At 38.0% G+C, this 24,968-nt stretch overlaps 1 protein-coding gene across 9 annotated transcripts in view; it reads left to right on the top strand.

The window, feature by feature from the left end:
* The first annotated feature begins 1,361 nt into the window (after positions 1 to 1,361).
* The window catches only part of LOC149570819 (thiosulfate sulfurtransferase 16, chloroplastic-like), a 63,932-nt gene continuing 40,325 nt past the window's right edge, over positions 1,362 to 24,968 (top strand). Inside the window, exons 1-2 of one of the 9 annotated variants that reach the window (XM_089812400.1) lie at positions 1,362 to 1,452; positions 23,238 to 23,337. In XM_089812400.1, coding sequence (XP_089668526.1) covers positions 23,303 to 23,337 — 35 coding nt within the window. In that variant the 5' untranslated portion in view covers positions 1,362 to 1,452; positions 23,238 to 23,302. Of the gene's footprint in view, positions 1,453 to 1,498; positions 1,988 to 22,189; positions 22,397 to 23,237; positions 23,343 to 24,968 lie in introns of those variants that run through there. The other 8 variants (XM_089812401.1, XM_089812399.1, XM_089812396.1 and 5 more) reach the window with 8 other exon arrangements.

The raw sequence follows: 24,968 nt of genomic DNA, 5'->3' as shown, positions 1-24,968 counted from the left end.
AATGTGCTTGCAATGTGACATTAGAACTAGAATTTTGCAATATTTTATTTTTGTAGTCTCCTTCATTCTGATATAAAATTTGAAAGTATAAAATGGTTTCTTATATTTTCAAATAAATAGATTTGGAGTTCCTTAAAATGATGCATTTTAAGAGACACATCTCTTACATAAATCCATTGAAACTTTTCAACCAATCTATACAAATTTTTTTAAAACATATCTTTAAAAAATCACGTACTAACTTTAATAAAAGAAAATTTTAAGATAAACTTATTTTTTAAACAATTTACGAAAATAGAAAATTAAATGATAGAACTTAAAAAAAATAAAGATGACAATAATTCAAAGTATTTAAAGAAAATAAAGAACACTAAACAATACAACAACAAAGAAGGAAATAAATTAGTTTTAACATTCACTAGTTTAAAAGCTTATGTAACACACCACTATAACTTGATGAGAGTGTCCTAAACTGATCAATTGTTCCCTTGTTGAATTGTCTCATTATTGTAAATTAAGATAAGGAAATACATACTGTTTCTTCATAAACTTCTTTTAAGCATTTTTATTAATTTGTTTTTAACAAATTAAGTTCAAGATTTTTTCTTGTTTCAAAAAATATTAAGTTTTTATTAATGTAAACTTGCTCAAATTTTAACAAAATATAATAACAAAATCAATTTTCTAAAATGTGATTGGCTCACACAAATAATTCCATATGGGTATCATTCGTTTAATAATAATATATCAAATGTTTCACTTTTCTAATTTTTAAAATATAATTATCATTCCTCTAATTTAATTTAAAAAAATTTAACTACTCATTATGCATAATTTTAGATTATTTTTTACCATTAGACATTAAATATATTGTCTAATTAATTTTTTAATTTACATAAAAATAGTAAATTGTATTAGAATTAGGTTAATATAATACTTTTAATTCTATTTTATTAAAAGCATATTTTTTCAACAAGATTTTCAAGAGTGTTAATTCATTTATCAACAATCATTTAAACAATTGTATTAAATTTGAATAGTATAATTAAACATAAATAATATAATATTAGTTGGCAATGAAATTAAATCTTAACGATATAATTAATTTTTTTATAGTTTACTTAAATTTTCATAATTTATATAAATATAATTAATATAATCATTATTCATTTCATAAAACTTACTAATTGAAATAAAACTTCACTAATTAATATATCAACAAGGTTAATATTTAAATTTTGATAATTTATATGAATATAATTAATCATTATTCATTTCATAAAACTTACTAATTGAAATAAAACTTCACTAATTAATATATCAACAAGGTTAATATAGATTTAAAACAATGACAGAACTACGCTGCAGAATATAAATTTAAAACGACAGAACTACGCCGCTCTACAGGCTTGTCTAGCTCTACAGGCTGGCGTTGAATATTTTTGATGATAGGTACCAGTGGGATTAAACTTTGAACAAGACAATAATGCAGCTTTGATCCCATTTCTTGGATTACGTCATAAGACGTGTTTTTTAAATGAATTGTTTATCTCATACTTAAATCGTTTCTCGTTACTGAAAACGATGGCGGCGTCATAAATTTAGCGGCCCCGCTAAGGAGTTCTTAAGCGCAGGTTGCAGAATGGATATAATCAACATAAGCGGGAAATGGAGGGTAGAAAAAACCCTTATCTCTCAACCACAATCTCCATTATCATTTGCCCTTTCCTCAACTCCAAAGGCCCTGCTCTGTAGTGCTCGTATCCTCCAGGCAAAGCCATCAATTAACTTTCTGCTTACCAACACTTCGCTAGAACTCTCACACAGAGTTATCTCTCCAGTTTCACACCGTACGAGAGATTTTAACTTTCATGGCAGAAGATATAAAGATTGTTTAAAGATGTTATTTTCAGATTATTTAGACTGTTCAGACTTATGAATGTCATCAAATTCATTCATTTATTCGTTCTATTCTTTTCTACCTCAGGTGCATGCCTTTTCCCCAAATTCTTCTTAGCAATTTCGTTTACAAATAGCAAATAGTCCAGATAGTCGGTTTAACTGTCTATTGTGAGAGAAATAGAGAGCATACGTTCGATTCCCTCGATTTTACTAATGGATTCAGGAGTGGGGGAGGTTAACTGATTCCGAGTACTGTCGTGGCTTTACTGATATGTGGTATTCTGCATCATTTTCTTTTATTGATGATCCGGTGCCGTATATTATTATAGGGTACAGTATTGAATGAGGTTATCCCAAACTGCCTACAAGTATCGTTTAATTGGTTATGACGTGGCTGATTTGTCTGTTGTGCAATTGTAATATGTTTTTTAGATGAATGGGTATTAAGCCAAAGAGATTTTCCGGGACTGAGCTTAAAGGAGACTGATAATTAGAACACTGTAAGAATGTATTGTTAATTTATTACCGAGTTATGAAAGTAATTCGGAGAAGATGGAATTGAAAGCAAATATATCCGAGAAATGAGCGTATTTTTTGGTCCAGAAATCTCGCCCAATATTTCCTTAAATCGTTAAAGTACAGAACAGATATTATGCATCCTCCTTCGATCGTTGAATTTAAGTAACAGAAGAGAATTTTATTGTTTTGAGATGAAGTTATATTTTTTTTCCCCATAATCGAAGTCTATTTACACTAAAGGAAGATATCAAGCTTAGTGATTCGTAAGTGAGATGCTTGTCCCGAGTTATAAATAATTAGAATATACAGTCACCATGTGATGCGGCCAAGGAGAGTGAACTAAATTAGCGGTAGCCTTTCTTGCAGCCATTCACGTATACAACTCTTTATACATTCGTAGAAACAATCACCGCTAGAACATAAGTTCATTACTAATTAGATCTGATTACAGACTTAACATAGAGTCAGAAAGAATCCTCGGAAATAAATTACCTAAAGACAAAATGCTTTAGACTTTCAAAAAAAGAACATATGACTGAATATGCTGTAATAGCTTTCTTTTAAGTTTTAACGCCTATTCCCAAGCCCAAAGAAAACCTTTCATCACGAGGTTACCTCTAAATACCCAAACATGGTCAAATTGCCGTGGATAGTTTTGCCAACTTATAAAGAAAACACCTTCACAAATTCCTTATGTAAAATGCCTAAGTATCTTCCAAAGCCTTGAGCAATAACTGCTGCCACTAATAGTAATCGCTCTATTCCGCCTCTTCAAACTACACTAAATTCGAAATTTGATGAAACTGCCATCTCTATTGAAAGAAATTGTGCCAATTGTAGCTGCCAGTTCTAAATAGCGAGCTGCCTGATTGGTGTTGAATGCTCCTGCATCACCATTAATTAAATCTAATTTTGCTAACAGATTTCTGAAATAATCAGAATGTAATTAACAGTCTTTAAATGAAATCTGCTTTTAAGTACTTTTTAATATATTTCCAGGGGTGGATTTTTTACTGTGTTGATTATAATTCAGTAGATCTGATCGTTCTAGTTCTCTTCTTGCCCCATTCCAGAAGATTCGGCAGTATTTTACAGAGCAATATTTGATTTCTTGTAAAATTTGTGAGAGTGATTGATTCTTTTCATTTACCAGCTCAAATTTTTATCATGTTATTTGTCATAAACTGGGACTCTTAAAAGTGCTTCAGTATTCTATGTGCAGGGAGATTTTAAGCAATAAAGCATTTGGGCTGAATATATAAGCCCTTTGTTTACCGTACAGGGTAAAAGGATACTTATTGCGTGTAGTATAGTAAGATATAACACAGAACAGATACTTTATTCATATATGCAATATGTACTCCAATGCTTACAATATGATTATGATGATGTCTTATGATGTCTCAAAGTCCCTTCTGGACGGTGTACATATACTTTTTTAAAGGGGTGACTCAACCGTCACGCGCCCTTTCGGATACAATTCTACCTGTCGGCTACAATATAGAATTTACCAACAACATCATCCTCCCCAAAAAGCAAAGTCGTCTCATGACGACAATTACAAAATTATTGAGACTGATTAACAAAATGGAATACATTAATTGTGACTAACTATAGTAGGATAAATTTTTTTCCTTCACCTTACATTCACATTCCTCCTGTGCCTGCACCGAATTGGTCTCCAAAAATATGTTGCATCTGTAGCCTCTGTTAACACGATAATGTCTCCCTAGCCAAGCTGACCTTGATAGCTACCGGTGCCACCTTCTTTGCTTCCAACTCCTGGGTACACTGAGCCAAGTGTCTTTCTATTGCTTCCAACTAGATGGTCAGCTCTTCCCAAGCTCTCTATGCATCCACCAAAATAGCCTCAAGTCCAACCAACACCTACTCCGAGTGCCTCAAAGCGTAGCATCCCTCTTGAAAGGCTTGCTCCGGTGCTCTCTCCACCTTTGGCACATAGACACTCTATGCTTGTAGTAGCTCCAGGTCTCATCAATTGGTCACACTTCCCACGACTGATAATTGAACTAACCGGAGGTCTAGGGGGCAACGGCCTCAATGGGGTCGAAGGGTAGTGCCCTTGTAAGGTCTTGGGGCAGAGCCCCAGGCGTGCTCTCTATTGTGATACAGTGCGGGGTCGAGGGGCAGCGCCCCCGTCGCCAAGACCAAAATAACACCCTCAAACTCACACAGAAGTCCATGGAACACACCATTCTTTTTGTGATTTTCTTTCGATTCCATACTTTTTTTGCCAACCGCTTATGTTTTCTTCACTACCTGTTTATGTCCTTCCCTTCGGCACTATACGTTATTTATTATGAACTGTTTTGATTTGTCGTCATTTTTTTTAAGAACCTCCTATCACCCTTCTTCTACGTCTGTACGGTGGTCTATTCGATCTACTTTCCTTCCTTGCATTCAATTTCTCCTAGACTGTACAGTGGTGTTTTATAGCTTTCCCTTCCTTGCCTTTCTTACCGTACAGTGCTCTCTATTCTTTGTCTGTAATGCTTGATCCGTACTCTTAGGCCGTATGGTGATCTCTCTTCTTTTATGCTTTCATGTTACTGTACGGTGCTTTTCTTTGTGACCTACCTAGTGTTGTCCGTACGACCGAGAATGTAAGTTCCTTGTTTAACAAAAAAGGTCATACGATATCACTTATTATGTCCTCTCTACTTGCCTCTCCTGGCATACGGCTTTCTCCTTGCCCTTGGCCGTACAAGATGTCTCTTCTTATGTGTTTCCTTTGCCTCCCTTGTACGGTCCATACAATGATTCTTTTGTAATGACCCTAGCTATAAAGGTCACTAAATCCCAATATTGTACTGTGGCAATTCGTCAAATAGTTTGCAAACAGGCTCTGATACCACTGAGATGACCCTATAATTATACATTACGAGTAACATAAAAGTGTGAGCATCTACTTACACTATCTGAAATCCAACCCAGCTACTGCAACAATGAATCTTGCAGTTCATATTCTACAATGAATTTCAACAACCGTGTGTTTTGAGTTCCACCATTTTTGTATAAAATAGTTGTTAACACTTGAACAAACATTGCATTCAAGCCATTATTCCACTTGATCGTGCGGTAGTTTTTCGCTGGAACTCGTCATTTTTCAATCTTCTTTGTCCTCGCCTTCAGAATCCGATCTCACATCATCTCCAAGCTTTCCTCTTGCCTTGATCTGCCTAACGAGCATACGGTAAATCAAAACCCACCAATATATATGCAGGACAAGCAAACAATAAAGCAGAGTGTTGAAGACATAGTAGTAAACGGGTCCTTCTTTCTTGTGCTTTTCTCTGTCCAATGTTTGGAGCACCTCATAAACAGTTTTTGTTCCTAGAAGCTTTGATCCCGCTGCTTCAATACTTTCAAAGCTCAAACTTGATTGGGATTTATATGATTGCTTTTCTCTGCAACTCTGCGTGCTGATGCCCACCCAGTGATTATGGCGTCTGGTCGTTCCGATTAACCTGTTTCCCACTCCAACTGCCGCACTATTAATTCTTTCTCCCCCTTGATTATCAATCACCCAGACTGGCTGCTACCGAGTGAAAACCTGAAATGATGCTATGCGGGCTGTCTAATTCCGGTTATAAGGTTGTATATATATATATATATTTTTTTCCCAGGCTCGCAATTTTCTTCCCCGCAACCTTCCAACAAGTTCCGTCCGCTCCTTTCCCCAATCACAGGCTTCGCTGACACGTTCGGCCTAGCTCTATTATTGCATCGGTAATCCGATGCCCCTACTACCGCAGATGAACACGATTTCTTCAAACTCGTTGCTGGCCGGTTTTGTGGTCATTCCTCCCTACACGTTGGCTTCCCAATAGATTACTCCTTAACCTGTAATTTGCATGGTCGAATCCTTTGTTGGATTTCCAGATTAGTTTTGATTAAATGCAGATTGCATCTTGCGAAGGTGCCCGAATTATTTGAAGCCGAGCCTGCTGGTTGCTAGGGAGGTTGAAACTGATACGGAAAAACTCCTCTGCAATTAAACTAACCTTTGTGCGATTTCTGCTTCCGTTTGCTTCTTCAGGCTGCCTTATGGAATAATGCATGTGTTGACCAGTGACATGCCAGGATGAGAGTGCGAGATCAATCCCGTGGAGAGGTGTGGCATGCGATCCGCGAACAATGTCGACTTGGAGTTTCTACCTGCAACCAACCCTTAAGTATTCGCCGCAAACTGCCGGCTAACTGCATAACCTTGTAATTGGCCCTGATCCCAATTTCACATGTCAAAGCTCAGAACCCGTCAACTCGAAATTGGCCTTGAGCCACAAATAGTCGCCCTGACGAAATGACTACAGCGTCACCTCCAATCTGCAATAATTCAGATGATATTTCACACCCTCAAAATTGCGTACCAATTGAGAGTTATCGTTCTCAATGGCCAACTGTGACAATTGCGAAAACCCTAGGTTTCACAATGCACCTGTGATTGAATCACAACCTGAAAATCAAAAAAAAAGATAATCAACTGCCTGATTCGAATGGAGCCCCGGGGTGCCTATTTATTCTTTTCCCTCCATCCTCTCCAGAGACTTCTAGAACCTTTTTGATCTTATCCCTCAAGTGACTTTATTAAATATTTTCCAAGTCACTTTATTAAATACAAGGTTATCTTTTAATATTATTTATTTAATTAAAATAATTAATTAGTCGTCCTTGGACAACCATTAATTAAATTAATTAAATCGAACTGTCACCAAAAAATTTGGGGACATGACATCTTTGTACTTAATTCCACACCTTTCCCAAGCCATACAGTCCCCTTAATCTGGCCGTACAGTAACTTTCCCTCATTTACTTCCCAAGTACGACACTCCTACTTTTGATTTATGTTTCCAGTGTTTATGATGTGTTTCCATTGTGCTTGTGTCTGTACGGTAGTACGATATTCCTAGCCAGACGGTATTGCTTCTCCTCTTGTCCATACGGCTGTATAGTGTTCACATGTGTGGTGTCCTTTCCCAGATAGTCCGTACGGTACTTGCTTCTCCTTTGTGACTATCCTGTATGCCTTGTATGGTGGTCTTGTATGGTTGCTCCTGTGGACCGTATGGTGGCTACAATCTCCTGTCCTTCTTGACCTTACGATACCTTATAGAGCCTTCAGTTTATATTTTATCGTTGCTTCAATACATTTTATAGTTTCCTCTTTTAACTTCTTATTCTATACATATTTATTTATTATGCCTATTTACTTATTTGCATATATACATTACTACTTTTTATTCCTTCTTATATTGTCTCTAAATTGTTCATTTGTATAGGCACGTTATTTGTTTCATGATAGATTTTTAGCTTTGACTCATTCACTGCATCGGGTACTTCCTTCCCGTCAAGCGTACATAATTTTATTGCCCCATTATCGCCAATTTCGCAAATCTTGTATGATCCGATCCATTTAACTTTAAATTTGCTTGGTCTGATCTCGTTATGTCCATTATACTTTAAAACTAACTGTCTTGGTTGAAATTTATTCAATTTCAAATGCTTGTCATGCCACACTTTTCGCCTATTCTGTGTAACCTCCGTGGCCCATTGTGTTTGCAATCGTCGCTCATCAAGTTTATTTAAATTATTCACTCTCCTTTAGGCTTTCCATATCTCCCAGTTTGTTCTCAATCGCGATCCTTAAACTTGTTACCATGAATTCCATCGGTTGCCACTCCTTTCCGTCAATAACTGTATTCTTGATTCTAGAACCTTCACTCCGTACTACTACAGTTTTTATTAAGCCCTTCCTCTTTGTGTCCTATGCAAACTGTACAATGTGTTTTCCTTGCTACCGGTACTGTTCTTCTAAATCCGTGGTGCGATGTAACCTTTTCTTTCCATGCGGTCCATTCAACATGTACTGTACAGTGAAACCTTTTCTTTTTTTGGGTTCATATGGTATGTTTTTCCTCTTGTATTGGCCATATGGTATGTTCTTTCCTTCAACTTTAGTTGTAACTACCTTGCGTTCTTTCGCTTCTCTGTATTCCTTCGGACGTTCATTTTTCTCTCCTTTATTACCTTCGTTGACCCTTAACATATTACAGCTCGGAAAGAGCTTGTAGTCCTCCATTTGCTAATGGAGTAGGCCGTTCACTGAGTCCAAGTCATCATCATTAGAACCTCCTTCTAGTCTCAATACTCCCTCTTCATCAAGTTCGATTCTCTTCTTCCCCTCGTCGTCCCCTCCAACTTCGCCTTCGGAATCCGACGACGTTGCCTCCTCACCTATCATCTGTATGTGAGTCGATTACAAATCTTTGGCCTCCGCATTCCATGGACAGGGTATTTCGTTTCTAATCATGTTTCACCTTTGCCTGTACTAGCTAACCCCTCCAAGGATGGCGTCATACCCTTTTCTTTTTAATGGAATGACCACGAAATCCAATAAGAATGGTTGCATTCCGATGGTTACCAGTTGCGCCATCAGGGTTCCCAACGACTTGATTCCGTGCTGATCTGCAGTGAGTAATTGAAATGTAGGTGACCATAATGTAGGTTGTCCCAACTTTTTCCATATGTCCTCTGATAGTACGTTTACACCGGACCCTTCATCGACAATTGTGTCCGTGAGTACTGTTCTTAGGATACCCATATCTACTACTGCTGGATGTCTTTCCGTTGTGAGTGCCAATAGCATTAGGTCTGCTGTAGTCGTTCCACTGCCATCCTTTCCTGTTTCCTTCGTTGCTTTCGAAAGTGGTGTCATGTTTAGTATTGTCGTCTACAACTAAGGCATTGCAAGAAGGTTATTTAATTTTATATGAGTTCACAGTAACAAGTTAGTGCCCAAGGAGAAGAATTTGCTATTGCCATAAAAGAAATCCATGATGAAGTCAAAGCACAACTCCAAAACACCTCTGACAAGTATAAGAAGCATGCAGATCAAAAACGGAGACATTTAGAATTTGATACAGAAGCCATTCAATGTTTACCATTTAAGCAGACACCACAACTAGACAGGATACTTGACACCAAAGTCATTAAGCAACGAAAAGGAAAGGAGTCCAATCAGTATTTGGTAAAACTCAAAGGTTATTTGGATGTAGATGCTGTGTGGATGACTGAACAAGATATCAAGAAGCAAGGTACCACTCTACAAGAGCTCATCTCAAGTGGGCTTGAGATAAAATTTCCTGGGGAGTATGGTGTAGGAGCACCCACATAAAGTATTTAGGTCAAAGTTTTATATAAAGTATTTAGGTCAAGTTTTATGTATTTAGGTCAAGTAGGTCAAGTTTTATGTATTTAGGTCAAGTTTTATGCATGAGCCGACTTGAGAAATTTATCTTGATTTCATCATTAGGATAAGATAATTTTCTTGGGATTTGTACAAATCATTGTGGGGTCATTCTTCCCTATTCTATACTGATCTAGAATTTTCTATTTTGTAATAATCTAGAATTTTCCGTAGACCGTCTTAGCAAGTATAAATAGAGTTTTAGGTTTAGGTCTAGGTCAAGCTTGAGAGCAAAGTTTCTAGAAACAAAGTTACAGAGAGAAGAAATTTGCAAGAGGAGCTAATGTGTGTACTGTTCATTTGATAAATTAAATAGAAGAATTTCATAATCTGTCTCTTGCTGGTGCTGGTTCTTATTGCTATTGTGTTTGCTTCCGTTGTGTTTTACCTTTGCATCAGTTTCACTTCGAGGTGTCAACAGTGTCTTTTGTTTGTAATTTCTCCGTTTCCATTTGTTTTTCCAACTCTGTGTGTGCTTGTTGTAACCTCTTCTTTTCTTCCACTGCATCTGGGTACATTGCCTTCTTTGCTTGTTCGCGAGTGATGGCTAGTATCTTCTCATCACATGCTTTGATGCTTAACATGTTCACCCCTTGCTTAGGGTATTTTGAATTCTCGTGGTATCCCGGACTGCACCATTTGTATAACAATTGTGGCATTTCCTTCGTGGTACAGTCTCGGGCGAAGTGCTGCCAGAGGCTGCACGCACGACATTGTATCATCGACCGTCCACTCGAGTCGTACTGTATACGACTTCGGCCTCCATTATTGGTATTATTGTTATTGTTACCGCTTCGTCCGCGCCAGCTTTTGTTATGGTATCCTCCTGAGATTGTGTCTTCGTTCGTGTTCGTTCCTGCTCCTGAGGTGGATACTTCTTGTGTCAGTAACACTTGCTGGTGTCCCTTTGTCTTCATATTGAACGAGCATTCCTTTGTGGAATGTCTCGCAATCTGGTAGATATCGCAAAATTGTTTTTTCGGGTAGGAGCCTTTTGTGTGGCCCTCCTTACAGTCCATACACCACAATTCCCTTTTCATTGAGTCGAGATTCTTTCTCAGATTTTTAAATTCCTTCATCATTCGTAGCATATCCTTTTGCAACACCCAAACTTTCTTACTTGATTCTTTGTCACTGCTGCTACTTTCAAAAGATGAATCATCTGAGTCTGACGATTTGTGCTTCTTCTTTTTGCTCGTCTTCTGTTCACTCTCTAGATCCATTGCCTGATTATACGCATCTGCGTATGATGCTGGAGGTATAATCTTCATTTTTTACTTTGGTGCTAACCGTAGCCCTTCAACAAACCATCGTTTCTTTAATTCGTCAGTCGATGGGCTCTCCATCTTCCCTACCTATTCTTTTAGCCTTCTTTCATATACACGGATTGTTTCATTCTTTCCCTGCTTTGTACTATATATTTTTGCTGCAATTTCATTATCGTCCCTTAGCAGTCGGAACTCTGCTATGACCTCCTTCCTAACTTCTGCCCATGTAGTTAATTTCTGTGGATCGACATCCAAAAACCAATCAATCGCAACACCTCGTAGGGTGGCCGGGAACTGTCGGACCCAGTCATCCTAGTCCGTTACACCATTCGCCGTTCATATGGTTTCGCATGTTTTGCAGTGTCTAATCGGATTTGCCATTACATCACCATTGAACTTCGGCAATTTTTCCTTTGGTCCTGCCATTGCTAGTTTCTTCTAATTCTATGGTACTTGTTGTGTACCTGTGCTGTTCTGCACCACTGCGCTGCTTCAGACAACCGCTCTACTTCCAACAACCGCGTTACCTGGTGAGAAAAGATCTTCCTCAAGTGAAATTGTTTTATTCTTTGCTTGTATCTGTTCATCAGGTGTATCAGGAACGAAGAGTTCACTCCATGCTTGTGCTCCTTAGGCACTTTGAGCCGTGCGAGTTACTTCCCTTCTGTTCGGATTCTCTATCCTCGGCATATACAAGTTAAGGAACTCCTCTCTTGTCTCTTCCACCAAATTCAATCGTTGTCAAGTCTCTTCTAGCAATTCCTTGACACTCCTTGGTCTGCTAGGTGAATGCACTCCTCTGTCTGTGCTTCTTCACCCCTTAGGTGTCTGTGGGTAATCTGCTGAAGCTTCCGCCTATGCTACACATGTTGTGCTAAAATTAATACTTTTTGTGTTGTGCATATTTCATCCTTATCTTTTATCTTATTCCTATCTTTATTAAGTAGATTAGGCATTAATCTTCATGACACTTCCTTTGTTCCAGATTCGACTGGCAACGGTGCCAAATGTTTACCGTATAGGGTAAACGGATACTTATCGCATGTAGTACAGTAAGATATAACATAGAATAGATACTTTATTCATATACGCAATATGCATTCCAATGCTTACAATATGATTATGATGATGTCTCAAAGTCCCTTCGGGACGGTGTAAATATACTTTCCTGAAGGGTTGACTCAACCTTTACGTGCCCTTTTAGATACAATTCTACCCTTTCAGATACAATCCTACCCGTTGGCTACAATATAGAATTTACCGACAACACCCTTAAGCTAGAGCCTCTTCACAATTCTATGTTTAAATACATTTTTAAGGATTAGAACATTTAGCCTAACAATGTGGGGGAGATGAAAAACACTATTTCAGCGAATTCAAATCGTTATAAGTACAACAAGAAAGGTTAAAATAGAAGACACATATGGTTATAATATATCAATAAAAAATGAAAGGCATAGATGGTTATAAATACCTCAAAGGAGCTTCTTAATTCTATTTTAAGATAATTTGTTTAATATAAATGCATTTGGCATAATTATCTTATAAAATAATTTAAAATAGGTTCATTTATGTTAGTGAATTGTTAATGTTTTAAAATTACAATGCATATTATATATATTTTTAGAGTCCATTGTAATAGCTCATAAGTACTTGGAATAATTAATAACAAAATCATTTTGAAAAAAGAAAAAGAAAAGGAAAAATATTAATCAGCCAATTAAGATTTATCCTAGATTCGCTAGACTGATCTGTGATGCGGGGCATCCACATGGAGGAGGGGTAGCCTTAAAGTTGAAATTTCATTTTTTTGCCTTCTATAGTTGTTACCTGCTTTGACCAGCCCTTCAATTTGTAAGGAGTGGGATTTTTTAAATTAGCTTAACATCCTAGTAGTAGCAGAGTCTCAGTAAGATTCTAAAATTAGCAAATTTGTATTGGTTGGACAATACCTGTTTGAGGGTAGTGGGTTAGTATTTCTTGGCCAGTTTTGGGTGGTTTTATTTTCATGGTGGCTGTGTAGCAAGGGGGACAGCTTCGGGTGTGTAGTTTCTGAAGAAGAGGATTCTGAAATAAAAGAATACCTCCAGATTTTGTTGCAGATTTGAGATTGAGTTTGGAGAGTTGCGTCTGAAGGATATTTCAAAATTTGAAGGCATTTTGATGTTGCAATGTCCTCTTACAAAATTTAATGTACATTTCAGGTTTTTACTGTATTTTGTAAAGCCATTAGGGTTAACCTTTTGCATTGAGTTTGTAATTTCTGATTGACATATCAAATCTATGTTTTTTCCCTACATTTTATGAGCATTTCTCTTATAACTTTGCTATTTAAAATTTTGTTTGATGAATGTCGTCGGTAAATATTGTGTAGCTGACAGGATGTATGTCGTCGGTAAATATTGTGTAGCCGACAAGATGTATGTCGTTGGTAAATATTGTGTAGCCGACAGGATGTATGTCGTCGGTAAGTGTTATGTAGCCGACAGCCCTTCGGGAAGGTTCTTTGGAAAGTATATATACACCCTCCAGGATCATTGTAATCATTATCGTAAGCATTATGTAATCTTTTTGGCATATGCAAATAATAAAAGGAGTACTGCTGTTCTTGTCTATTGTTTGTGTGCATTAATCTATTTATCCCATGCGGTAAACATTTGGTGCTGTTGCTCAATGGACTTGGAACGAAGGTAGACTAATGCCAAATCCACTTAACAAGGATAGAAATAAGATAAAGGGAAAAGATGGACTACGCACCGCACAAGAAAATTTAATATTGGCACAACAAGCCGAGCGCAGACGAAGGTTTCAGTAGATTGCCAACGGACACCGAAGCACCAAGGAATTGTTAGAGGAGACTTGACTGCGGGTGGAATTGGTGGAAGAAGCAAGGGAGGAATTTTTGAACCTGTATTCGCTGAGGGAAGAGAATCTAGATGGAAGGGAATTAGCTCGCATCGTTTAGAGTTTCCAGGGAGCATGAGTGTGGAGTGAACTCTTCGTCTACGATACACTTTCGAAACGAACAATTTTGCTTAACAAAGACCCTTCTTCACCAAAAAACACAGCTGATGGAAACAACGTCAGTGTTGGAGTGCAGAACGTTGGTGTTAGAATACAAAGCGTTGGTGCCGGAGTGCAGAGTGTTGGTATCAGAATACAAAGTGTTGGTGTCGGAGTGCAGAACAACACCGATGTTGCAGTGCCGAACAACGCCCATACACAAAATCAAGTAATAATGGCAAGACCAAAAGAGAAGTTGCCAAAGTTTGATGGTGATGGAATGACCAAGCCAATTAGACACTATAAGACATGCAAAACAATTTGGACGGTGAATGGCGTAACTGACACAAATGAATGGATGTGACAATTTCCAGCAACCCTAAGGGGTGTAGCAATTGATTGGTTTGCCGATACAGATCCCCAAAAATTAACCAATTAGGTGGAAGTTAAAAAGGAATTTATCATCGAATTTCAATTGTTGCGCGACAACAATGAGATCGTAGCAGAGATATACAACATAAAGCAAGGAAAAAATGAAATAGCTCGAGTATATGCCAGAAAATTAAAAATAATAATAAACAAGATGGAAAGTAAGCCGATAGATGGGCTACAAAAGAGATGGTTCATTGAAGGACTACGCCCAAAGTTACGGAAGAAAATGAAGATTGTGCCGCCATCATCATACATTGAAGCATACAATCTGGCGATGAACTTAGAAAGTGAGCAGAAAACAAAAAAGAAGAAGATTAGCTCATCCGATTCAGATGACGACACGTCTTCGGAAGAAGATAGCAACGATGACGAAAAGGGTAGCAAGAAGGTCTGAACTCTCCAGAATGATATGATTTGAATGATGAAAGAATTTAAAAACATGCAGAAAGAGACGAAGGGAAACGAGCTATGGTGCACAGAATGTAAGACAAAAGGTCACATGAAGGGATCCTGTCCAAAGAACTAGTCCTGCGAGATCTGTCAGATCATGGGACATTCCACAAAAGAATGCCCCTTCAATATGAAAACAGGACGACCTCAACAAGTGCTCCTGACCCAAGGGGCTTCTGTGTCAGGAGAGAGTGGAAACACCAATAATGAGGGTGCTATGTCGGGAGGGTACAAAAATAATAAACGAGGGCAAAACAACAACAATGCCAACAATAATAATGGGAGCCGCAATCGAATTTAGTACGATGCAAATGGCCTCCCGATGGTACAATGCCAAGCATGCAATTTGTGGGGCCACTTTGCCCGAGAGTATACAACGACAGATGTACCAAAGTTGTTATGTCGATGGTGCGGTCCTGGAGATCATGAGGATGCCAAGTGCCTGAAATCAGGAGTGAATTTGATCATCATCGGGACGGACGAAGAGGAGGTTTTGGCAATCACACAAAAGCAAGCAAAACTGTACCCTGGCCTGACGAAGGAAAATAAGAGATTAGAGGAAACACAGATGGAAATTGAGAAGGCGACGTAGGCGGAGAAAGCACACTTGAAGGACACTATTGGTACCTTAGCAAGGAACTGTGCGGAACATAACATTGTACGACAATTATTACAAACTGAAGTACCAGTCAAAATAAATGATCTGCTGCTCACAATGCCTCAACTCCGATCGGCACTTACAAACACCGCTCCAACTGCTAAATTACTAGGGGAACACGGAAGGGAGAAGGAAAGTGGAGCAAGTGCAACGAACAGAAGGGAAAAGTAAAGCGAAGCAAGTACAACTGATCTAATGCTGTTAGCCCTCACATTCGGATGGCATCTGGTGGTCGTCGAAATGGGAATTCTGGGAACTAATCTGATAGACACAATTGTGGACGGAGGTTCAGGGGTAAACATCCTACTAGAAGTTACCTGGAAGAAGTTGGGACAGCCGACGTTGTGGTCACCTACATTCCAGTTGCTCACAGCAGACCAACACGGGATCAAACTGTTGGGAATCCTGATGGCACAAATCTCCAGGCATGGCAATATAAAATCCATCAAGTATAGCAGCACAAGTCAATCTTTATCATATATTTGTGGGGCTCCCTATAGTAGCTGGAAGCATAGAAACCACTGTACAGTGGAATGCTTGTCTGATGTCTAATTTGTACAGTGGAATAGAAGAAAGTATAAGGCAAGGCACGGCCATACGATGCAAGGCTCCATAAAGCAAACCATTTGAGACTGTACGGCGTATGGTATTCACCCAGTAAGGCAAATCAAGTGATATACGGCTAGTGTAGAGCAGCTAATAGGGCCATACGACCACCTGGGAAGTAGAGAAATTTATAGAACAATTGGTTCGTACGAAGAGATAAGTGACCTAACCAAGTAAAAGAACAAATGGAGTTTGTAGGAAAGAGGTAGTGGAAGAAAAACTTAGAGGAAGAAGCCAAAAAAAAAATAAAATGATGACAGATTGAAACAGTTCGGAATGAGTAATGCATGATGCCAAAGGGAAGGGAAAGACAAAAACAAGTAGTAAAACATAAGCAGTTGCTAGAAAGAGTGTGGAATCGGAAGAAAATGACAAAAATAGTGTAATCTATGGACTTTTGTGTGGGTTTGAGAGTGCTAATTTGGTTTTGGCTGTGGCTGTGGGAGCGTGCTTAAGGCTCTCCCCCAGGACCTCGCGGGGGCGTTGCCCCTCGACCCCGTTGGGGGCGATGCCTCCTAGACCCCCAATCGGTGCAGTTATCAATTGTGGGAAGTGTGACCAGTTGATGAGGCCTGGAGCTGCTGCAGGCATAGAGTGCCTGTGTACTAGAGGTGGAAAGAACAATAGAGCAAGCCTTTCGAGAGGGGTGATATGCTTTGAGGCACTTGGAGTAGGTGTTGGACGTGAAGCTGTCTTGGTGGATGCATAGAGAGCTCCGGAGGAGTTGATCATCCAGTTGAAGGTAGTTCAACGACACTTGGGTAAGGGTACCCAGGAGTTGGAAGCAGAGAAAGCAGCACGAGTGGCTATCAAGGTCAGTTTGATTAGGGAGACAATATTGTGTTAGCAAAAGCTACAGATGCAACGTGGTTTGGAGACCAGTTTGGTACAGGCACGGGACGAATGTGAAAGTGGTGTGACAGAAACAAATTTATTTTGTTATAGTTAGTCAGTTAATGTATTCCGTTTTGTTAATCTCTCTCCGATATTTTGTAATTGTTGTCTGGAGACAATTTTTTCCTTTTGGGGGGGATGATGTTGTCGGTAAATATTGTTTAGTTGACAGGATGTATGTTGTCGGTAAATATTGTGTAGCCAACAGGATGTATGTCGTCAGTAAATATTGTGTAGCCGACAGGATGTATGTCGTCGGTAAGTGTTATGTAGCCGACGGCCCTTCAGGAAGGTTCTTCGGAAAGTATATATACACCCTCCGGGATCATTGTAATCATGATTGTAAGCATTATGTAATCTCTTTGGCATATGCGAATAATAAAAGGAGTACTATTGTTCTTGTCTATTGTTTGTGTGCATTAATCTATTTACCCCATGCGGTAAACAATGAAGAGTGTGCGTGTTATTTATGTAAGTGCTGCTAGAGCCAATTGATTTTGAGTGTGTAGGCAAATTCACTGGAGGGAGGCAGTTTGCACTAAGATCGAGTTTGTAGGTGTTGTAAAAAATGTATGCTAGAAGAAGCCTGCATGGTTTGGGAAGAGGTGGAGCTCAGAGTGGAGGAAGAATTCCTCCAGATCTTGAATGTACTGATGATTTCAGAGCCCTGAGCAGGTTGGTTGAAGCCATACAACAATAAATTAGAAGAGTTTTTGCTCGCAGGAGAGAATGTGAAAGTGAAGAGGGTGAAACTAAAAAGGGTTGAGAATGATAAGAAAATGTTGAAGATAAAGCAATACCAGTTGCTTTAAATAATCCTCTTGTTAAATCATTAACAAGGATGGGAAAGAGACCAAAGGTTGGAGTTCTTACCTTCACTGTGAACTTGGATCCAGAGGAGCTAATGGAAATATAATTTGACTTTGAAGAAGTTGAAGATCTAGATAGAATAAGATTCTACTAAAACCAAATTGAAAAAGGATGTGCTAAAATCTGGGGGAAAGCGGTACAAATTGCAAGAGGAAGAAGAGGAAAAAAAAGATTTGCAAATGGGATAAAATGGTAGAAATGATGAAGGGAGTTTTTTCTTGTTGATTATGAGTAAGATTTGTAGAGGAGAATACAGTGCCTGAAATAATTAAGAAATTAGAGAATAGATGGAGGAATTTCACAAAATTCTAATCGGAATAGGCCTTCCTGAAGTAAACAAGGAGAAGACAGCCTATTACATCAATGGGCTAAAAACCAAGCATTCAAGAAGAATTGGGTCTGATAAGGATTTATACCATGGAAGATGCTGACCAATTTGACTTGAACATTGAAGAGAAATTGAACAAGAAATCTGAGAACAAGCAAAGGAGATGTTAAGATGAAAATAAAGATGGACGATTATATAGAGATAGGGATGAGGGTTGAAATCAGAAAAAATACAGAAATGAAGATCAAGATAGAAGTGGAAGTTAGAGATATGAGTTTTATGAATATCTAGAATATGTAAACACCAAAAAACGAATTGAAGGCAAAGTGAGAGTTGCAATTGTAGATGAGGAAGTGTTAAAAGCTAGGGGTTGCCATTGTACCAAAAGATTGACCTGTCAATACCTGATACAACCTGTAGACTTGTAGAACACAGGAGGTGGTAAGCCATATCATGAATCCCAAAAGGGAACATTGGCAGTTAGTCCAACAATTCCCCCCTTAGTGTTACCTGAGGAGATTCGAACCTATGACCAAGCTCTGATACCACTTGTTACAAGCTAGGGTTGTCGTTGCACCAAAATATCAACCTGTCAATGTCCGATACAACCACTAGACTTATAGAACATAGGAGGCGGTTAAGCCATGTCAGGAATCCCAAATGGGAACATTGGTAGTTAGTCCAACAGGAAGATGCCAAGCCATTACAATGAGAAGATGTAGCAAATGGAGAAATACTTGTTGCAAGAAGAGTCTTGATGAATGCAGGACAAGAATTAGTTCAAAGGGAAAGTTGATTTCACACAAGATGTACATGCAAGGGTAAGTTCTGCAATGTCACTATTGATGGTGAAAGTACAAACAATCTCATCTAACAAGAAATAGTACACAAGTTGTAGTTAGAAAGGAGGCACCTGGATCTGTATCAGATTACTTGGTTGCAGGATGATTGCAAGTTTTGGTGAGTTAAATGTCTAGTTAAATTTAAGATAGGAGATTATCATAAGGTCTTATGTGATATTATGTCACTGAATTTTTTGTCATATCTTGATGGGAAGACTATGGCAGTTTAACAGGAAGGCAACACACAATGGATATGCAAATACATACATATTGTTGAAGGACTGTTTTCAACACAAATTGAAATCCTTGAATAAGAATGATGTAAAGGTATCTAAGAGCACTGGTAAATGTTTGATTAATGGATTTAAAGAGTTAGTCACAAAGGATGAACATGAAGATTATAAATTGCTCATACAAGTTGCAGTAGTGCTGGTTGCATTTTGGAAATGAGAATGATAGTTCGAGTAGAGAAGGAAATGGAGGTAAAATCTGGTTTTTGTGAGAACGTTGGTCAATCTGTTCTCTGTGAGGATGATTTTATTGGTATGGGAGAGAATTGTAATTTTCCCATTTAGAGTTCAACAAGAATCTATAAGCAATTTAATAAATGGTCCCACTAGACTAGACTTATTGATGGTAAGTCATGCAATATTATGAATGGTGGAAGTACAAACAATATTGTTTTGTAAGAAACAATAAGAAAGAAGTAGGCACTTGCATCCATATCTAATTGCTTGGTTGCAGGCTACCTAGTTTAAGATAGGGGATTACCATGATGATGTTTATGTGATATTATGATAGTGGCTGTCTGCCATATGTTACTGGGAAGACTATTTGCAGGAAGGCAATGCACAGTGGTTATGCAAACACGTACATGTTGGTGAAAGATGGGATTAGACACAATTGAAACCATTGAATACGAATGATAAGAAGGTATGTAAGAGCACTGGTGAATGTTTGATTAATGGAATTAAAGAGTTGGTCATAGAGGATGAAGATGGAGATTATGAGTTGCTCGTACAAGCTACAGGAGTGTTGATTGCATTTCGAAAGGGCAGAATGACAGTTGTAGTGGAGAAGGGAAAGAGGTAAGAATTGGTTTTGCGGGAATATTGTTGAATCTGATTTTTACAAGGATGATTGTATTGGTTTAGGTCCTAGGATAGAATGCTGCAGCAAGTAACCTATTGAACGATGAAGTTATAAATTAAGATGAAGATGGACAGATGAAGGGTGGATTGATAGATGATCTCCTACTTGAAAAAGAGATTGCTGAAGCTAAAGGCTTTGAAGTTAATAGTTTGTTGCAGGATGGTAAAGAAGAATGCCTTGGCTAGTTTTCTAACATTGACATGGGTGCGGAAGAGGACAATCTTGCAGTAAAACAGCAACTTTTGGAAGGCATGAAGGAAGAGGAATACAATGTTGCAGAAGAGGAAGATGATGGACAAATTGTTGCAGGGGTATCAAAGAAAGAGGTAAATACTTTATTTTGATCTTTTACTAAAGAGGATGACAGTGAACCTTATGATTTTGATAGTTTCCGAGTGCATATTGGTAGGAGTTGGATTGTGTGAAGAGAGAGAGAAAGAGACGAAAAATGAAGGATGGAAGAGACATCAAATCACAGAAAAAATTAACAAAGAATATATAGATAAGGCAGACAAGTGATTCTAAACAAGCACAACTTATAAATGTTTATGAGTTTCACTCATGAAACATTTCAATCTACCTTGGATGTTTAATGCATGGGATCTGCCTTGCATGTTTAATGCAGGGCATCTGTATGGAGGGGCAAACTTAAATTTGAAATTTCATTTTTTCCCCCTTCAGCAGGTGTTACTTGCTTTGACCAGCCCTTCAATTTGTAGGAAGTTGGTGTTTTAAAAATAATCTGACATCATAGGAGTGGTGGAGTCTCGGTAAAGTACTAAAATTAGCAAATTTGTATTGGTTGGACAATATCGGTTAACAGTAGTGGGTTAGTATCATAGTTACAAGATGTCTTCTCTGTACTTTGCGGGTCCAGAGCGAAGTTGGCTCTGCCAGGTTTGGGTAGCCCGGCACCCGAACTTGGCTAAGTCTGACCAAGCATGGGACAGACTCGCCAAGTTTGTTAAACTTTGCAGATATGTAGAGTTACGATCTCTAGACTCAGTCACATCCTACAAGAAAGAAAAGGAAAGCAAAAATAAATATTAATTCGCACCTTTTATCTGTTTTAAAACTTCACTTTCAGACCTGATTCTTGCACTGATAATTGTTTTAAATTTTCTTCTTTCTGATTTTGTCACACCTCAATCTAAGATTTGCCTCTTGATTTCTGAATTGACAATCAAAATTGCTCTAAAATCTGAATTTTGCCCTGCATTTGATTATAAGTTGCCTTAAATCAGGTTGTAAATCGCCTTCGATTGCTTGGAGACTCATGTTCGGTTCTGAAGTACACTTTTAATCTGCCCCAAATTCATATTGAATTTCACTCGAATGGTTCCATACATGGTGATTAACATGAAGGGGTGCGACCTATTTTATCAAGGAAGGTCAACCTTCTTGGAATGCATTGAATTTTGAATTTTGTCCTTCAAAATTGTAAATCTCTCTTTCTTCATTAAGGGGTGCGACTTGTACTTTATAGCCAGCCCTGTCACTGCTTGATTTAAATTCGGAACTTACATTTTAAAGCTTTCTTCTCAAGTGTTCAACTTGAGAATTACCCATCACCAACTTAGGAACACTGCCATTGAGTTTGCTTGTACTTTTCATAGTAATGGATCCCTCTTGTAAGTTATCCTAATGAAAGCATCAATCTCTAAATTTAAACTATACTACTTTTACATTTTGTAAAATCTTCACTATCTTCTACATTTTGATCTCAATTTATACAAGGACTGAAGGGATACCTTGGCAATCTTTATATTTCTAATGTTATTTAGTTTAACTTATTTCTTTCAACTAAAGCCTACAATATGCATTTATACTTACGAGATCAATGTAAACTTGCTTGCGTGCTCAAAGTAGCTTTTATTTGATGAGTCTATTCTGTCTTTAAGGTTCATTTATTAAAGGATGCATGGAACAAGTTCAAAATCATTAATTTTTTTTGAATTTCTTGGTGTTTTCAATTTGTTGAGTCTTTGCTGGGTCCAGGCACTGTCTCTGAGTCCAAGTTAAGAATCAGCTTGCTGAGCCTGAGCTGAGTCTGAGTCTTGTAATTTCTTGGCCAGATTTGGGTGGTTCTATTTTGGCAGTGGTTATGTATAGCAATGGGGAGGACAGCAGTTTTGAGTGTGGAGTTGCTGAAGAATGGTTTTCTGAAATAAAAAAAGACCTCCAGATTTTGTTGCAGATCTGAAGGTGAATTTGGAGAGTTTTGTTGAAGAATATTTCAAATTTGGAATTAACTTTTCTGATGTAATGTCTTCTTGTAGAATTCAGTTGAGATATCAGATTTTCTATGTATTTTGTGAAGCCAATAGGGTTAACCTTTGCAATGAATTTGTAATTTCTGATTTACATATCAAATCTATGCTTTATTTCCACATTATGTGAGCATTTCTCCTCTTAGTTTTCTGTTTTAATATCTGTTTGATGAAGAGTGCGTGTTATTTACACCAATTCTCTCTGATGCTTTCTGTTTATATTGATACATCTGGGCTACTTGTGTTATGCAGCTCTGCATCCAATAGGAGTCATATAACTAGCTCTTTTAAGAAGCTATTTTAATTGACTCTATGTAACAAAAATACCAATTTACCAATTTATGATATACAATTATGTCAATCCAGAAATTATTCACTGGTAGGTTTGAAATTTCAAACGTTTTCTTATTGGCGAGTAGATGGCTGCCGTTTCCTTACAACCTACTTCTAATATTTGGTTGAAACATAGTTCCAAGAATCACAGCATTCATGCCAAACGATTCTTTGTGAATCGGTGAATTGAATCAGCGATAAAGGGTTTATGAAATAAGTTACTCACTAAATTTCAAGGGTTTTTTAAATTTGCCAATTCATGGCCAATTTGATTCCGATTCATGGCCGATTCACGATTCGATTCGGCCTTGCTGATTCCAATCCAATTCCGATTCTTGTTACTTTGGGTTGAAGTATTAGTTGTAAAATGGCTGCTGTTTTTTTACCTTTTAATATTTGATTACAGTCCATCAAATTTTGACGATTTTTTGTTGCGTTTTTAGAATACAAGCATCTAGGATGTCTATGGAGATGACACCACCAAGGAGTGTGCCTGTACAGGTTGCTCATGAGCTTCTCCAAGCTGGGCAGCGTTATTTGGATGTAAGGTGAATGGTATTTCGTTTCTGGTTTTGTCCTTCAACTTTCAGCTTTGTTCATTGTGGGTTCCCAATATATATGCATACAATTTGCATTTGATAGCTTCAATAGGGATAACAATTTACAGGATTAAGCTGTTTAAGTGCTTGGACATATTGAGATTACATCCTCCAATGTCTTGACAAGGTGTAGGTTAAGTGTATGCCTTGGTTTTATTCTTACCTAGTGAGGCATTATTCTTATACCAACTTCCTTTCAGGTAGGACAAATCCCTTTTGCCTAGTGAACACAATGGAAAGGTGTTTGGCCAAGTAACTCCTTTATTCTCCCTGTTAAGTTTGACCACTCCAGTGAGGGGAGTCTGGGGAGCTTCCCCAGTGATCCTGGTCACTGGTAGTGCCCACTGTGATGCCTTCATTTGTCTATTTACCCGAGTCAAGGTTCAAACTCTAAATGGTTCCCTGGAAGATTTACTGGTTCCACTTTAGTATGTATTCTACTACTTGTAAGCCCTTTGAGGGCAGGTGAGAATGCTATACATGAAGTTCGTCATGATCTTGCAAGGATTTCTTTGACATTTAGAGCAGTTTTTTAGCAGTGCAATCTTGAATTCTCCATCTTCAATCTCTGCTATGCAATGAAATATATGGCAACTGCAGTTTGTAAAGGTTCACTAGCTACAGGATATGTCTTGTATACTCATTATTCATTACTAAGTTGTAAACTTTTTCAAACCAATGTACTGCTATCTGCAACCATTTTATCTCTCTATTTTTGGTCAACATAGGATTCAGTCAACAAATTTTGAGATAAGATTTTTCCCCAGGATTTTTTCTTGGGAAGTAGTCGGGCTTTAGACTTGCAACCAAAGGATTTTGATTTTCACATCATCAATTAATTAAATTTATAATTGAATATGGTCAATCAGGTCAATCACAAATTGACTTTATTTTGAGAAAGAGAATTAATAGTTGCATACATGAGTGGTTATGCTCCCAAATGACAATTTATATGCCTCTGAGACATGGTAGATTAGTGCTCTATTTTGGTTAAAAAGCTCACTCTTTGCGGTGTGGGGGAGTTTTTAGGACCAGTGAGATCTGGACACACTAAAAGTGAATGCTGGCTAAAAGCCACCAATGTCTACTCGATAAGCAGGTAGTTTCGGCTTGAAACTTATAAGTGTCTCTAAGGATATTCAAATGATATGGAAGTTATACGACACTTCTTTGACATCCACTGTTACCCTTTTTCTGTTGGTTTTGACTCTTAACTTTTTCATAGGATGTGGAAATGCACATGATATTGAAGTTGGGAAATTAGACATCTAAATTGGGTGAGCATCTGTTTCATGATGGGAAGCTGGACATCCATGTAAATTCTTTCGCTTCTGCATGGAAGTTGTGTAGATATCACATTCTTGTCGGGAACTTCAACGGATGTTTTCATTAAATCCTGAATGAGAGATGCAAATAATGACAAGGCTTGAGTTCTTTTCCTGGGCATTGAACAACACAGAATTATAAATGAGTAAACACCTTTCGAAACAGAGCCTCTAAAGAAGGAAAATCCCTAGTGATAACAGAAAAATAAATAAACAAGCCTTCAAACTGAACTGTCATTGTAGCCAATAT

The sequence above is a fragment of the Cupressus sempervirens genome, chromosome 2 (assembly GCF_028749045.1).
Source record: "Cupressus sempervirens isolate cs-2001-9-10 chromosome 2, ASM2874904v1, whole genome shotgun sequence".
In the NCBI taxonomy this organism is placed as follows: Eukaryota; Viridiplantae; Streptophyta; class Pinopsida; order Cupressales; family Cupressaceae; genus Cupressus; species Cupressus sempervirens.
Note: the sequence above shows the minus strand (reverse complement) of the source record. Positions and strands in the feature narration are given on the sequence as shown.